Here is a 17,951-nt window from a genome sequence, read left to right on the forward strand (position 1 = left end):
GTGATGAAGCATGGTTGGCAAGTGGCCTGGTATAAGGAATGAAATGGGGGGGGGGGGGACGAGTGCCCTATCCAATGCCCTCCCCCCCTCTTCATAGCGAGACTATGTGCCCCAGATGCAATTGCACTGCCTGCACACTCGGGAACTGTTCCCATTGGATGGGAATGATGCTGGGTTGGGCCCTCGGCCAAATCCATCTCCGCAAGGATGGATGGATAATTCCGGGAGCAAAGGCGGGGGGGGGGGGGACTATTTTGGCCACCGATGCAGACACGCGCCCCGACGGCTCTCGCAAGGCACCGGGCGTGAGTCGGTAGTAGCGCATGGGGATGGAGTTTAAATTGAATGATTGGAATCTCGTTTAAAATGTTACGTTTGTCGAGTGCCCTCACTCAAGGGACTTGACATGGTTTAAAACACGGTGGAAATACACCAAGATGTCAGTGGCGTGCTACAAGGATTGAGGAATGAGTGACGCGCGCAATAGCGGCGGACTTGGGGATCACCAAAGGGCTACAGGGGAGGGACGGGAAGGAGTGGAGGGGCGAGGGGAGGGAAGAGGAAGAGAATGGGCAACAGAGAAGAGGCATACGCTATGAGGGATGTATAATTGTATGTTTACAACTTTTTAAGATACCAAATATTCTCAGCAAGCAGCCGTCTCGTGCGGTTCATCGCGGGTTGTTTTTTTAGAATGCGGTTTGGTTTTTTAGAATGCATCTACCGCGTAAAGCGAGGGAAACCTGTATCTGCTGATGAGCGGTGGAGGAGGAATGGTAGGGAGTGGGGTCTGTGGGGGGTGGGGGGGGCTGTGGGTGGGTGGAGGGGGCTGGGGGCGGTGTTGGGGGGGGAAAGCAAAGAGGAGCCGGCGGGCGGCAGACGGACGCCGCTTTAATTAAAGCGCGCGGCAATTAGCGCGGAGAGAAGGCCGTCCGCTGCCCGTACAGATCACGTTAAAGGTCTCCCAAGCGCGCCCGCCTCCGCCGAAAGGGATATTATGAGTGCGGGTCATTGCAGGGTACGCCGCGCTGTGCTTGGGCGGTGGGGCAACGAGGTTCGGAGTAAATGGGGGGGGTGGTGGGAGTGGAGCAGATAGGAAGAGATGGGAGTTGGGGTAGAGCCGTCTGATGACACGGGGCGATGGGGTGCTGGGATTGGGGCCAGTCGTGCATGGTTTCCTGCAAATGACTGTCACAGCAATTAAAGGCGCGCAGTGCAATCAGCAAATAGTTGCGCAACTCCCACCCCCGAACTCGCTTGGCTGCGGCGTGGCCAGGGGAGGTGACGGGGCAGTACAGCAAGTGGGTTCGTCAATCCGACTGCGCGAGACTTTGCAGAGTTGCCCCCGCCTTCGACACGCATGGTTTCCCAAGGGTGGGCTTTGCACCTCCAGTTTTTCCTCCCACGCACCAAGCGGTGAAGTATGGTCAGATAACCCGGCCCCGTGACCCTCGTTCAGCGGCGGTGGGATTCACAAAGAGATCTGCCTGCACGTGTCCACGTGCCAATTCGGTCAAGATCATCCAAGCGCTCGCTCGTGGCATGGGCTAGACATCCCAAATGGCAGGAGGATCCTGTTTGAGATTGAAACTCTGTGAGACTTTGCCTTGGTGAATAAAATAAAGCAAGACATGATTCATTGTAAAAAGGTTTAATTTTCGTGTTTTAACAACTCAACACCTGTTTTGTAGCCAGAAAAAAGGGGAAAAACTTATTCTCATATTTTGGTACTCGCAAAGGAGGTCCCATGATGTAAAATAAATCAAAACAACTAGATATGAAACTAAACTTTTTATTTCACAAGATAAGGCCCACCGAGAAATATAGCTGAACGAAGTGGCTTATCACGTGGAAATGAATAGCAGGAAAAATACTCGAAACGCACGTTTCTCGATGTGGAGGGAAAAACCCGGTGGATCCGGAGAAAAGTCCACGCGACCACAGGGAGAGAGACCGTGCAAACTCCAAATATACAGCAGGCGTCAGGGTTGTGATGAAGCCGACGACCTCCTGCCTACCAGGCGATGGAGATTATTATCTCTTCCCGCACCCCCTCGAACCGACTTCCACCACCATGCACCCTTCGCATCCCTCGCTCCCAACCCCCCCCCCCCCCCCCTTCTTCTCCACCACCTTTTCCTATTTGTCGGGGACGCCTTTTAAAATGATCCCAAACAAACACCGTCCTCGGTACTCGACACAAATCACGAGAAGGAAAACAAACATCTCTCTCCGGTTGTTGTCGATTCATCAGCGTCACCGCCACCTGGGGGAGCGGGGGCGTGGGGGGGGGGCTCGATGAGACGGGGGTCTCTAAGCACCAGCGCCTTCATTGGCTTCGCTTGAGCGAGTTCCTCCCGCTCCCTGTCATAATAATATTAACCGAGATCTCTTCTCCGCTTCTGTTTAAACGTATTCTCTGAACTATAAAGACGCGCCGAAAACGTCAAGACCACCACCCACCACTCACCCTACATCATCATCACGCGCGTGCACGGTGTTGAGAAAGTTTCAATGAAGCTAGTCGCGCGCACAAAGACACAGCCAAAGATTCCCACCACCCGCCTCCCCGTATAGCCTTCAACAGACTTTTGGGGCAAGTGCTGTTAGCGAGCAGCACCTGGGAAGACCGAACAGGGGGGGGGGGGGGGGGTGGTGGCCATTATCACGTCCGGCCGCCTTTATCTCTCTCAAGTGGCAATGTTGACGCATTGTACCAGGTACTAATTTGAGGCTGAGTCGACCTAGGGGAGGCCCAGGACCGGTTCAGACAACCGTCACTGATGTTGGCCGTGAGCGGGAATCGGTGCTCGGGTTGTGCCAGGTTCGTAGTGCATCGTAGCGCTCACCGCTTACACTCTGGCGGCGTGCTCGCGCACACACACACAGTGACGTACGCACCGACCGGCTTGGCATTCGCTTCGCATGGGGATCTGCTTGGACGGAACCGTAAGCCACCTCCAACAAGCTGCGGTGGTCACCACAATTCGAGCTCTACGCAGGCTGATGACCTGCTTAGCTTCCGAGATTGGACGAGATCGCGCTCATTCCGTGTTGATTTGGTGGACTCTACGGCTCTGTTAATAATGACAAACACTGCCTTATTACGATTTAAAGCTTTCGTGACTGCAGGGATTCATATTCTTGGTTCTTTTGGTAAAGTCACGTAGAAGAGAAATAATAAAATAATATAAATAAAACAACAAAAATTATCACGACGTTTCGATTGCAACACAAGCGATGATCGTCAGGTGTGAAAAGCACAGCAAGAAAATGTACTGCCTTATTAGTTTAACATGTAGTAGGCTTTCGCGACCAATATCATCCATACCACAGATTTTTTTTCGGTTAGATCGCGTGAACTTTTTAAATGTGTCTTAAAACCTGCCACCACCCGACAGCCAACTAGTAAGGTTTGTCACGTAAACAGAACATGCCAATTCCTTACTAGTACAGCACTAACCGGTGTGTCTGGAGAGCCTGGAGCCAATCCACAACATTTACAATCTGAGTACGACGTTTCGCCAGTAATTACAATTAGCTTCATCAGGCGACAACCAGATATGTGGAGATGTTTTCCTGTTTCGCTCTTTTTGCGCGAAGTTACGTAGCCTGGAAAGTCACACTGGGTCGGAAGACACGTTTTTTTCAGGAGGGTCCTGTACATATATGCTGAACTTCTTACGCACCGTACGTATGCCAACCGGGCTAATCGAAGCTGCCACATTGGTGATGTGGCCAACTCCATTCATGAGAGGCTTGGCTCCCGCGTGGGGAGGAGAAAAACCGATGGGTCTCACGAATCCATTGCTGTGCCGCCATCTCCCGGCCACACTGCAGCACCAAGCCCACGTACACACACGTGGTCTTTGCCAGGGAGTCTTTCGTAAAAATACTGACCATGGTTCGAACCTGACCAGCTGAGCTTACGAGGTCGAACGCGAGCGGCCGCTCTCCGTCCGGGCGAGTTATTGACTCCGCATGTTTGGCGGGGCCGTTGCCCGCGACAAGGAACGCGAGATATGTTCGGAGGGTGACTGATGACAGCACGAAGAAACCGGAACAAAAGCTAAAACAAAATTGCGCCAAGAATTTAAGCGGGCAGATGTTCCGTGCGTGCAGTTAACAACTAGGGCCAACAGAAGCGGAGCACGTGGATTAACGGGAGAGAGAGAAACAAAACTCAAGTTCGAGACATCATGTTAATGGCTAACAAAACTAAGCGGGATTGATACTCTTATGTTTTTTCGGTAAAGTCACGTAGGTAAAAAATATGATTTATTATTTTATTTTATCTCTATTATTACTTTTATTAATTTTAATTTTATTTTTTTACCTACGTGACTTTACCAAAAAAACATAAGAGTATCAATCCCGCTAAGTTATGTTAGCCATTAACACGATGTCTCGAACTTCAATCCTTGCAGTCACGAAAGCTTCAAATCTAGAATTAAGCGGGATTGGACAGGCCGCCTTGCTAAGAGGGGACGAGAATGTGCACGAGAGAGAGAGAGAGGACGTCGACCGGGGAGATGGAGCGAGGAGAGTGAGTTCTTGTGCAGGCGCTAGATGATCGCCGTAATATACAAAACGCTGTATATTACGAAACTCAATTCATCCATCAGTGGATAGATCATGGCTGCTGCTGTCCCTGATCAAGATGCTGCTGCTGCTGCAAATGAGCACACAAGTCGATTTCAATAAACGTGGTCAACACACGTTTAGCACCTCAACCCCTGCCACCAACGATCGACCGCCCCCACTTCCCCCCCCCACCACCTCCCTCGCCCCCCAGACCCCCTGCACTGCTGGGGGGGGGGGGTGCTGTGGCACAGCTACAGGTGACGAGGCCACGTTGTCAGAGTGAGGTTCCCCTTCACGCCCTCCCGACAACACTTTGACTGATTTCCCTTGTTCACGAGGCGGCGCGAGTAGAAGAAGCCCATTGAAATTCAAGGTCTTTAATTTGCAAGGGAGGTCTGGGAATGTGGAGCCCACGTAGGGACACGGGCTGATTAAAGAAGGCACGAAAAAAAACACGCGCTGGGCACTGAAGTGGAGGGGCATTTTGGGTAGTTAAATAATAATTGTATCAAATTCGACATCAGGTCCGTATGTTCACACGTATAACGTATATGGAATATCGTCAAGACTAAACGACCCATTGGCCTATCGGTTTGATTTTAATTAATGCTAATTTATTTATTTAAGCGTGCAACTGATGAACCCGTGGGGGACAAACCCGCTTCCAGAGTTTGCGTGAAGGGGATCTAAGACGCTTGTGTTGCACCCGAAACGTCGTGATTTATTGTATTTTATACCGACGTGACTTTACCGAAAGAACCAAAGAGTATCTAAGAAGTCGTTCCGTGACGTGGGCACCTTCCAGAGAGCGTCCTCCGACACGGACACAAGGTGGTGCAATGCTTTCTGCGAGAGTTACCAACAGAAATTAAGTGTGGTGCGGGCTGGCGAGTGGGGGGGGAGGGGGGGGTAAGACAATCAGGAGTAGAGACGTAGACATTGAGTCGCCCGGGGCAAAGTGCCCCCCCCCCGCCACCCACTCCACTCCTCCCAGATTCTGCGGCGTCGGCACCGCCCCACCACTTCCACGACTTTCTTCGCTTCCAACAATTCGGGCCGGCGACCCATTCGAGCAGCCCCCCCCACAACCCCTAACCCCCACCCCCCTCCCCGCTACGCCTCCCACTCCAACCCCTTGCTACTGGCACCCCAGAGGTCGCAACCCGGTACCCGATACCCGTACTCTACCCGATACCCGGCTAGCCGTTTGAGACCCTGGTGCGGCCGGGTACGGGTACGGGTAGGCCGTGAGTCACCGGTGAGTAACCGTTTGTCACTCATTTCGGGTAGGGTACGGGTACGGGTAGCGTACGGGTACCCGTACCCAGCCGGGTACGGGTACGGGTAACCGTTTGCAACCCTGGTGCGGCCGGGTACGGGTAAGGAATCAAAACCCGTTTGCGACCTCTGTGGCACCCCTTTCTCGTGTTCCTCGGCGTAATCGCACGCAAACAAGAATACGGGCGACAGTACATCAGGCTCATTGCTGCTGTATCTTCACGAGCACAGAGGCGAGGAGACGAGGCGGCGGGGGGAAGGCAAAAGCGGAGCCAGCGGCGGTTGCAATAGCCCCCGACTACAGAGGCGGATTTACTTTATTGGATTATCCGGGACGCGCGCCACGACCCTAATGAGTCGAAATTTAAGCGCCACGACCCTAATGAGTCGAAATTTAAGCGACCTCCTGCGTCGACCCAGGAGCCTCGGAGTGGGACACGTGGGGGGGAGAGGAGGGGGGGGGGTGAAGCGGGAAAGGAGCGGGCGAGACGGGGAATGTTTTTCCCCCAGAAAATGTGAGCTGGGGGTGGCGGCGGCGAGGGGGGGGGGGGCGGTACAGGAGGAGAGGAGGGCACCCAAACCGTGCCATGCATGGTTTGGGTGTTTGTTGAGTCGCAATATTCGCGCAACATCCATGCGCCCCGCTATCAGCTGCCTCGGTGTCTCGAACAAATAACGCAATGTTGCTCATTTACTGCCCTTTCAATCGATCCACCGCTGGATGAAAGCAACCCGCCACGGACATGGTGTATTTGGCGGATGGCGCTGTGTTACTATACTTCACCACGCGGGTCTATGCGGGCTGCTTGGTCTAGTTCAAGTGCTCGGCACCGCGTCGGTTATCAACTCGTTCCTGATGTTGGCCATGGTCGCCGGATCTCCCTCGTTCAGGGGGTTGGCAACCTTCGTCTCCCTAGTCGTGTGCGGCTCTTTAACGACCGCTTCGTGACATAATTGCATTAAGGACCCACCGTCTCGTATTCACATCGCATTGTGGCTCTTGAAATATCGAGGGTTTATTTATGTTTTTTGTTACCACCGAATTGAAAGAAGAAAATAGCTCTTTACTCTTTGGTTCTTTCGGTAAAGTCAAATAGCTAAAAAAATAATAAAAATGTCCTTTTATTTTTTTTTTACCTACGTGACTTTACCGAAAGTACCAAAGAGTATGGATCCTTGCAGTCACGACAACTTCAAATCTAGAAAAAATAGCTCTTCTTGTTAATTTGGTTGCCGATCGCCTGCCCTAGGTCAATGCGCGAACCGTTGATTCACCTAGGAACGTCTCACCCAGTCTCAAGATTCGTTCGTGGCGGAGTGAGAGCAGCCACATGAGACGTAACGCGCCCTGAAGCTCGCCCGACGTGGAGATGGAGCGACGGAATCGGCGCATGTGTAGGAGGTGACAACGGGATTGTTCGATCGTGACGGCTTGGGAAGGACTTCATCCAGCAGTGGATTGATCATGGCTGGTGATGATGATGATGAAACCCTGGGTACTGTATACAAGTAGGTAACAGAGCGACTGTCTCAGCGAAGCTCACTCGAGGCTTTTCAAGATTCCCAGTGAATTGTGTGGTCTTACAGATGAATTGTGGCCTTACAGATGAATTGTGTGGCCTTACAGATGAATTGTGGCCTTACATATGAATTGTGGCCTTACAGATGAATTGTGTGGCCTTACAGATGAATTGTGAGGCCTTACAGATGAACTGTGTGGCCTTACAGATGAATTATGTGGCCTTACAGATGAACTGTGTGGCCTTACAGATGAATTGTGGCCTTACAGATGAATTGTGGTCTTACAGATGAATTGTGTGGCCTTACAGATGAACTGTGTGGTCTTACAGATGAATTGTGTGGCCTTACAGATGAACTGTGTGGTCTTACAGATGAATCGTGTGGCCTTACAGATGAATTGTGGCCTTACAGATGAATTGTGGCCTTACAGATGAACTATGTGGCCTTACAGATGAACTTTGCGGCCTTACATATGAACTGTGTGGTCTTACGGATGAATCTTGTGGCCTTACAGATTAATTCTGTGGCCTTACAGATGAACTGTGTGGTCTTACAGATGAATTGTGGCCTTACAGATGAATTATGTGGTCTTACAGATGAATTGTGTGGCCTTACAGAAGAACTGTATGGTCTTACAGATGAATTGTGTGGCCTTACAGATGAATTGTGTGGCCTTACAGATGAACTGTGTGGTCTTACAGATGGATTGTGTGGCCTTACAGATGAATTGTGTGGCCTTACAGATGAATTGTGGCCTTACAGATGAATTGTGTAGCCTTACAGATTAATTGTGCGACCATACAGATGAATTGTGTGGCTTTACAGATGCATTTTCAGGCAGACGCTCGCCTGTTGCAGCTTGCTCAGGGTGTAGGGCGTTGGTGATGTTGAGAGTCAGTTTATTGGTTATTGGTGGTGATTGTGATGGTAGTCGTGGTAGTAGGTATTCGTATTGGTGGTAGGCGGTGAGTTTGGTGGTGGTGGTGATGGTCGTTATCGCGGTAATGGTTGCTGTTGTAATGCGTGGTTTGCTGAGGGTTGGTGTCGTAGTAGGTGATTGTGTTGATGGTGGGTGTGAGTTAGCTGATAGTGGTTGGAATCGTGTTAGGTGGTCGACTGGCGGTGGTGGTAGTGAGTGCTGTGGTAGGGTTGGTGGTGCTGCTGACGATAGCGATGTGTTTGGTGGTGGTGGTGAGCGTCGTGGTGGCGGTTGTTGTCGATGACGACGCTCGCTCGGTATGAGTTGCGAATCGGCAGTGGCGACAGTCGTCGTCGCGGTTGGCTATGGCGAAGATGGAACGGGGGTGGGTGTGTGTGGGTGTGTGTGGGCGTGTGTGTAGGTGGGTGTGGGTGGGTGTGCGTGTGTGTGGGTGTGTGTGGGTGGGTGTGCGTGTGGGCGTGTGGGTGGGTATGCGTGTGTGCGTGTAGGTGGGTGTGCGTGTGGGTGGGTGTGCGTGTGTGCGTGTGGGTGGGTGTGCGTGTGGGTGGGTGGGTGTGCGTGTGGGTGGGTGGGTGTGCGTGCGAGTAGGAAGGGTGTGCGTGTGGGTGGATGTGCGTGTGGATGGGTGGGTGTGCGTGTGGGTGTGCGTGTGTGCGTGTGGGTGGGTGTGCGTGCGAGTGGGTGGGTGTGCGTGTGGGTGGATGTGCGTGTGGATGGGTGGGTGTGCGTGTGGGTGTGCGTGTGGGTGGGTGTGCGTGTGGGTGTGCGTGTGCGTGTGTGCGTGTGCGTGTGGGTGGGTGGGTGTGCGTGTGTGCGTGTAGGTGTGGGTGTGTGTGCGTGTGGGTGGGTGTGCGTGGGTGTGTGTGTGTGCGTGTGGGTGGGTGTGCGTGTGGGTGGGTGTGCGTGTGTGCGTGTAGGTGGGTGTGCGTGTGGGTGTGCGTGTGGGTGGATGTGCGTGTGGGTGGGTGGGTGTGCGTGTGGGTGGGTGGGTGACAACGGGGGGCTCGTGGCAAGAATCGTTGGGTGGTGGTGGTGGGGGCCGTAACAGTTGGGGGGTAGAAGGTGGGGGGGTAGAGGGTGGGGGGGTAGAGGGTGGGGGGGTAGAGGGTGGGGAGGTAAAGGGTGGGGGTAGAAGGTGGGGGGTAGAGGGTGGGAGGTAGAAGGTGGGGGGTAGAGAGTGGAGGGTAGAGGGTGGGGGGGGGGGGTAGAGAGTGGGGGGTAGAGGGTGGGGGGTAGTAGGTGGGGGGTAGAAGGTGGGGGGGTAGAGGGTGGGCGGGTAGAGGGTGGGGGGGTAGAAGGTGGGGGGTAGAGAGTGGGGGGGGTAGAAGGTGGGGGGTAGAGGGTGGGGGGTAGAAGGTGGGGGGTAGAGAGTGGGGGGGGGGGGTAGAGGGTAGGGGGGGTAAAGAGTGGGGGGTAGAGGGTGGGAGGGGGTAAAGGGTGGGGGTAGAAGGTGGGGGGTAGAGGGTGGGGGGTAGAAGGTGGGGGGTAGAGAGTGGAGGGTAGAGGGTGGGGGGGGTAGAGGGTAGGGGGGTAGAGAATGGGGGGTAGAGGGTGAAGGGTAGTAGGTGGGGGGTAGAGAGTGGGGGGTAGAGTGTGGGGGGGGGGTAGAGGGTAGGGGGGGTAGAGGGTGGGGGGTAGAGGGTGGGGGGGCCGTAGCAGTTGGGGGGTAGATGGTGGGGGGTAGAGGGTGGGGGGGTAGAGAGTGGGGGGTAGAGGGTGGGGGGTAGATGGTGGGGGGGTAGAGGGTGGGGGGGTAGAGGGTGGGGGGGTAGATGGTGGGGTGGGGGTAGAAGATACAAACGGAAGCGCCCGCCCAATCACGCGCTCTGGCGAGGACGCGTGTTCGCCACTGCGCGCTCTATAAGAGATCGCGCGCGCGCGCTCTCTCGCTACGACACGAGGCACCGACCGAGTGAGACATCCTTCTCGAGAGACAACGCAGAGGGACAGAGACGACGGGCAGAGAGACACGACCCCTCCACACACACGTACACAAATCTACGCAGAATCAAAGTCTCCGTCGTTGCATAACCACACGGGGAAAATAATCGCGTATACACGTCCATTGCATTCATTTCACGGTGCATTGTACCGCTGTGGTGAGTGTGTGAACGTATAGACAAGTATTATACATTCAGCCAATCAACAACAGCAAGACTACCCACCACTACCACCACCAGCAGCAGGAGCACCATCACCAACATTGACAGCATCAGCAGCACTCTCAGCATCAGCAGCAAAAGCAGGCGCAGGCTGTAGCCAGGGTGAGGAGGCGAACTCGGCGTCAGAGAGGGGCGAACAGCAGCGGCAGCAGCAGCGGCAGGAGAAGGAGGAGAAGGAGATGTCTGGAGGCGCGGAGGTGCCGGGCGGGGACGCGGCGCAGGCGGGGCTGGCGGGACTCCTCGCCTCGCTTCCCGGGGTCCCACCGAGTCCCGTGCGGGACCTGCGCGCGCGGTACACCAAGGTGCGTGAGAGTGCGTGAGAGAGAGTGAGCGAGTGAGTGAGTGAGCGAGCGAGCCATAGAGCAGGGTGCGTGCGTGAGTGAGTTTAGCGAGCGAGCGAGTGAGCGAGCGAGTGAGCAAGTGAATGAGCGAGCGAGGGAGTGAGCGAGCGAGTGAGTGAGCCATACATCACGGTGCGTGAGCGAGTGAATGAGTGAGTGAGCGAGCGAGTGAGCGAGTGAATGAGTGAATGAGTGAGTGAGCGAGTGAATGAGTGAGTAAGTGAGTGAGTGAGCCATACAGCACGGCGCGTGAGTGATGCAGCGACGCGCGCGAGTGACAGTGCGCTCAGTGGCGTAGCTATCGAGTGCGCAGGCGGTGCAACTGCACAGGGGCTGCATGGGCCAGAGGGGCCTAGGCGCGGGGAGCTACGGAGATGAAGGGGGAGATCATTGGATGAACGGGGAGGGGACATTTAATTCCTGGAAGCAGGGCCCATGCCGATCACGTTACGCCACTGAATATGCGCGCGAGTGGGTTAACATACTGTCGTGAGCGCGTGAGTCAGTGTGTGTGTGTGGGTGTGTGTGAGTGTGGGGGTGTGTGTGTTTGTGTGAGTGTGTGTGAGTGTGGGTGTGTTTGTGTGAGTGTGTGTGGGTGTGTTTATGTGAGTGTTTGTGAGTGTGGGTGTGTGAGTGTGTGTGAGTGTGGGTGTGTGAGTGAGTGTGTGTGAGTGTGGGTGTGTGTAAGTGTGTGAGCGATACCGCAATGCATAGCCAATTGGTCGATGCACACACACCCCAAAGGCGCGTGCGTGAGAAGGCGTGAGAGATAGAGAGTCGAGGGACCGAGGTAGGTGAGTGCGTGATCTCTACTGCACTTACACCACTTACACCAAGCTAAACAAATTACGTTGGTGGTGATGCTGCTGTTGCTTTTGCTGCGGTGCGCAACACACAATTAGCGGAAGAAACAAAAACAACGCGACGCATTCGCCAATAGCACCGCGTGCGGCATTAAAAAAACATCAGAATCATAGGCGACGTTTCGGGCAATGGCCCCTTCTTCACAGGTGCGTGAGAGATCTTCTTAAGGCCAAGCGGGTGGTGGATGGTGATCCACCGGGGGGAGGAGGGGAGTGCGTGGGTCTCTCCGCATTGCGTGGGTCTCTCTCCGGCTCGGAGCGCGTGGCGTGCGTGAGCGTCCCGCGTGATGACCACGCTTCCATCCAGTTCCGGATGATCCTGGTAGCACAAGTAGCTACATGTGTAGTAACTAATGCTACATATGAAGTAGCTACGGGCCCTGCACTTTCAAGGGACCCGCGCTAAACGCTTTCAAGCTATCAATTCCGGTTCAGTGATTCTGCACTTGCTCTATTACTATAGTACGATACCGCCCTTCAACTTTTAAGAACGATTGGGTGTTTAAGGTTAGCGATTTGTCGTATTATCTGGCTGTATAGCAAATTAAAAAATACAATTACTTTACTATGCAAGAAAAACATTGGTGTTTTAATATTTACGTTTATTTATTTATTCAGGGCCCCTTTATAGCATGTTCTACAGGCCCCGCACTAGCTTCATCCGGCACTGCTTCCATCGTAGCGGCCTCGAGGGCATGAGGCAGTGTGGGTTCTTACTCTTCACCGCAACCTTGCACCCCTTTGATTCACAATCGCTTAAAACGAAGTAGTATCTTAATAAATGCGGAGGGTTTCACGAAACAAAGTGGAAGTTGTACCGACGTTGCCGTGCCAAATTAGTCTTTTCGAGAATTTACCTTCCTTTAAAATATAAAAAAAAATCTGGCCACGTCCCGCACACGCATGGAGTGCGAACGTGCAACCTCCAGGTGAAGAACCACCCGTATCAGGGGTGACGGACTCTCGTGGTGAACGAAACGTTACAGACACCGGCCACAGCAGCGCGACTGTGACCACGCAAACCCACACACCGTGGACCGCAAAGCGAACGACATGCGGTCTTCGCTCTCCGCACTGGAGGAGTCGCGAAACGACGCAAGCCGTCACGCGAAGCCCCTGGCGAGCAGACCTCGACGTTGGCACTTCGCTCCTGAACGCACGCGATGATTAGACGATAATGTGTTGTGGTGTTCGTGCGTGAATGTCGACGTGTCAACGTTGTTGTCTTTTAATGGAAATGAGTGGATGTGTTCGCGTTGACCACACGGGCACTGGATTTAGCCTAATTGTCCTTCCCCCCCCCCACACCTCCGATTAGCACGGCTGGCTACGTACGGTGCGAAAAAAGTCCAACATACATACAATTACCCAGCCGTTTGGTAGGGCCTCGAGTGGGAATTATGTGTGTGTGTGAGAGAGTTCACTGCCTGTGAGTTCACAGTGCGTGTGTATGTACGAGTTCACTCGTGGGGAGCGGTGGTGCAGCGGTCAGCGCTACGCTGCTTTGCGAACCCGACGGTCCGAGTTCGATTCCCGCTCACGGCCGACACCAGTGACGATTATCTGAACCAGTCCCGGGCCTCCCCCTAGGTCGACTCAGCCTCAAATGAGTACCTAGTGCGGTGTGTAGTAAACATTGCAACTGGGGAGACAAAGGCGGCCGGGCATGGTGCTGGCCACCCACCCCCTCGTGTGGCGTGCCGGCCTTCATAGGTGCTCGCTAACAGCACGTGCCCCAAAAATCTGTTATAAGGCTATACGAGGGGATATTTGCATTTGAGTTCACGTATGTGTCTGTGTATATATGTTAAATTAATACACACCCCAATTTGTGAATATACAAGCGTGAATATATAAGCGAGTGAACCTTAATAGGTGCTCGCTAACAAGCTAAATATCTATACCCCGATATTCGAGAATACCATGTGGCTAGGCTAGAGCAATTGATAGTTTAATTCAATGGTGAGCGTCACCTAATTCGCGTTTTTTATGTAAAGACTTTCCCCCGGTCAGGATACGAATAGCATCAGCATCAATTCGTGCGTGAACATGGCGTGGGTTTCCTTTAGGTCGGCTCAGCCTTAAACACACAACTGAACAACAACAACAAAACTGTGTTGCTCCGAGAGCATTGGTCCCACCTCGCATGCAATCTGCTCGCAATTAACACGCGCACTCTGGCGGCAGCCACAATTACAAAGAGGAACAACATTACGTTACGCATGGAAATGTTTATTTGCACGTGTCTTGAACTTCTTTCGCACCCTACGTAGGACACCGCGCTAATCGGAGGTGCGAGGGGCTGGACAACAAACTGAACACACGCACACACAGGGGTTGGACAACAAACTGAACACACACAATGACCAGCGTGGTGAAGTATGGTAAACCGCCCGCCCCTCCTCCCCCCTTCCCCACGTGGTGACCAACACGACGTGTGCGGGAGAGGCTCTAATCCGGCGGTGGATGGGCCATTGCTGTTGACAATGAATCGGTCTAACGGACATGCCCATCATTAGATTTGCAATGACAAGCTAGGAAATAATTACTGCACTTGCACACGTCAAATTATTGTACGCAAATATATCTATTTTTTTATCGATATTCCGAATGTTATTTTGCTTGAATACTCGAAAAGAAACTCAGCGTGTGTGTGCGTTGGGCGTGGTGCTGGTTACCCACCCCCTCGTATGCCGTGCCGGCCGTTTATAGGTGCTCGCAAACAGCACTTGCCCCTACAGTCTGTCCAGGCTATACCGGGGATCTTTGTCTTTGTGGTGCCTTGGCGCACCACTTCTGTCCTGTTCTCGTTGTCAAAAATTATTCCGTAGGAAGTCGCCGAGGATATTCTGCCTCCTGTCAACGGCACATTCCGTTACACGCGTGCGCGACTCCGCGAGCACTTGCCCCAAAGATCTGTTCAGGCTATACGGGGGATCTTTGTGACTATGTGAGTGCGTGTGTGCGCGACTATATCCGTGCCTGTATGTGTGCGTGCATGTCTGTATGTATGTATGTGTAACTTTGTCTATGAGTGGTTGCGTGAGTGTGTATATGTGTGTGTGTAATGTGCGTGCGTAGGGGTCGTGTTGCGGTTGGCGCGCTGAGCTACAAACCCGGTGACCCGAGTTCGATCCCCGCTCACGGCCACCAACACCGGTGACGATTATCTGAACCGGTCCTAGGCCTTCCCCTAGGTCGACTCAGCCTAAAATGAGTACCTGGTGCGATGTGTAAACATTTCCACTCGGGAGACAAAGGCGGTCGGGCGTGGTGTTGGCCACCCACCCCCTTGTGCGCCGTTCCGACCTTCATAGGTGCTCGCGAACAGCACTTGCCCGAACCGTCCGTTAAAGGCTATACGGGGGATCTTTGATTTTTGTATGTTCGTGCGTGTGTGTGTTGCGCGTCTATGCGTGCGTCTGTTTCGCTTGTGCATTGTATAACTTTAAAAGGCGCGTTCGATGTGCACACAGTGTATTTTTTGACAACACGTGCATGCGCGGTGTCACTCGTGGAGGACAGGTGGGCGTGAGATGTTTACTCGTCGGCAACCCTTCTCACGGGCACACACGCACAAAGACAAAGGTCCCCCCCCCCCCGCTGAAGGCCACACAAAGTGCAGGGGAAAGTGGTGTTCGCGAACACCTATTAAGGCTGGAACGGCACACGAAGCACCACGCCCGGCCGCCTTTGTATCCCTCGTGACGATGTTCACACGCGTACAAACACGTACCTGCATGCAGTCTTTTTTGTCAATCCACCGCTAGATTGAAGGACCATCCGTCGTGTAATTTCGCATCATAGGCGAGCATCGACGTGGGAACATATAAGTAGAGTATAACCCGTGGATTTGTTTTTCTGCATTGTCCTTTGTTGGACATCCCGCAAGCGCCACAATGGTACACGCACGCGTTGAGTGCGTGTCCGTCATCGTGAAACAGTTGGCACGCGGTGCGTTATGTCGTCACAATGCACAGATGACTCTTACTATTTACCGTTAAATTATAATTATTTTCTGTTCATGACTATAGTCCATATTTAAACACAAGTGCCAAACATGGCACTTGTTTATAAATACGTGTACTAAGTGCAACTATGGAGCGCAAAGAGGCAGACTAAATTATAATAATGGTGTAATTTATTTATCAAGGAATGCAGAACGGGGCCTCGAAACTATTTTCAACAAGGGCCCTGACAATTGAGTTATTTGGCCGTTTTCTTTGGATCTCGGTAAACTTTCTGACAACGTTAGACTCAGGCTAATTCAAGCATGCTTGGCGGTTCATTGTGAATGTCCGTGGGCTCGTGGAAGCAGACCAAGGCTTCTTCTGGAGGATGCTTCTGGTTCAGCATGCACAAAGCCCGAGGATCATTGAGCCAGACTAAGGCTTCAGTAGGATTATTACGGTTCAATATTAATAAAGACCCGGGATCACAGAGTCAGACCAAGGGAGTTCAGCGTTAATGCCCGGGGCTACGAGAGCTAGACTAAGGTTTCTCGTAGGAATCGCATTGTTCGCTCATTTTGCCCGAGGTTCATATGGCCAGACTAAGGCACTTTTAGAAATAACTAGGGTTCGTGTTCATGCGGTTAATACGACAAGCGGGCATAGCCGCAGGGAACCGCCCAGAGTACACATGCACGTATGCACACGGGCGTGCGAGCAGAGCGTGCGATGCACGCGCGACGATGTGGGGGGGGGAGGCGCTTTGCATCTGTACAAGGATGGGTTCGCGTTGTGTCTCGGGGTGAGAGACGGGGAGGGGTCGTCGCGACCCCGCGAGACGCGGCAACGACTCCGAGCCCGGTCGCCTCGTGTCAAATTCGTAAGTTGCAGGGGGTCAGGAGATCCCCTGCAGGGGTTCAAATTCACAGGAGGCGGTCGGGGGGGGTGGGGGGCGTCGGAGGCGATGGGAAACCTCTGGGACCGCGTCCGGGCAGTGGCGACGATGCTTGTGAGCAACACCGCAACGCCTACACAATGAGCCGTGGTCTCTCCACTGCTGGATGAAGGGTGCCTCGAACCGTCATGCGATTCCACTGTCCATCTCGCTCACGTCCACGTGAAGTGAACTCATCGCCGCGGCTCTGCGGGGGTCGTCCGTTCGGCCCCTTCGACCGCTGTTCCGTCACCAGTCTCGTCCATCAGCCGTCGTTCATTCCAGATGCGAGATCCCCTGGCCAAAATCCATTGCACCTTTCTTATTTACAATATGGACAAAGTGAACGATTCGAGCACTGGACCTTTTCAGAGGAGGGGTCCATTGTCATTGTAGTATGCATAAATATCTAATTGAATACTCTTAGGTGTTTTCGGTAAAGTCACGTAGGTAAAATGTTTGTTTTAAAATTAATAAAAGTAATAATATAAATAAAATAAAATAATAAATCACGACGTTTCGGAGGCAACACAAGTCTCCGTCATCAGGTGGGACCGTCACAGCTAGATTTACTGTATTTTATTTCTATTATTACTTTTATTAATTTTAATTTTCTCTTTTACCTACGTGACTTTACCGAAAAAACCTAAGAGTATGAATGCTTGCAATCACGAAAGCTTCAAATCTAGAATCTAATTGAATATATGGCTTCTATAGCTTTGTATGTATGTTCACATTGGTCCTACAGAATCTTTTAATGTCGACTGGGATAATGGGATTTCAGTCCGGAAGAGTTCTCTAATTCGAAGAGCCACGATTCGATTAAAATCGATGATCATTATGTTTGCAATGTGATTACTGTAGCTGCAGCGGCCTCCAGGGGATCATGTGAACCCGTTACAAAAACAAACAATATACGAATGGAGATATAATCGAGATATGATCGATTCTTCCACAAGCGATTACCACAGCAGACGTCAGTTGCAAGCGACTGTACAAAATCACTCGCCCGAAAGTACGCACAACAACAACAACAAAACTCAATTGGACACAGTCGTCAATAACACAGCCTTAGAAAGGAAAAGCATATATCTAAACATAATCGACGACGTGTCGGGTACCTGCCGTGATCAGCGTGGTGAAGTATGGTCAAACAACCCCCACGACCCACACCAGTGGATTTACAAAGGGCTGACAATTGCCATTTGTTCTAGATTTGAAGTTTTCGTGACTGCAAGGATTCATACTCTTTTATTTTTTCGGTAAAGCCACGTAGGTAAAAAATAAATAAATGAAAAACAACTAAATTAAATCACGACGCAGTGAATTTGTCTGTAACGGTTCCACCTGAAGACGGAAGCTTGTGTTGCCTCCGAAA

The 17,951-nt window shown here is 52.5% G+C and overlaps 1 protein-coding gene across 1 annotated transcript in view; it reads left to right on the forward strand.

Moving 5' to 3' along the window:
- Positions 1-10,146: 10,146 nt before the first annotated feature.
- LOC144931007 (retinal dehydrogenase 2-like) overlaps positions 10,147-17,951 on the forward strand; it is a 71,732-nt gene continuing 63,927 nt past the window's right edge. The window contains exon 1 of the mRNA XM_078854865.1: positions 10,147-10,787. Within this exon, the coding sequence (XP_078710991.1) occupies positions 10,665-10,787 (123 nt within the window). The 5' untranslated portion in view covers positions 10,147-10,664. The remainder of the gene's footprint in view (positions 10,788-17,951) is intronic.

This window comes from Lampetra fluviatilis, chromosome 3, assembly GCF_964198595.1.
Source record: "Lampetra fluviatilis chromosome 3, kcLamFluv1.1, whole genome shotgun sequence".
Lineage (NCBI taxonomy): Eukaryota > Metazoa > Chordata > Hyperoartia > Petromyzontiformes > Petromyzontidae > Lampetra > Lampetra fluviatilis.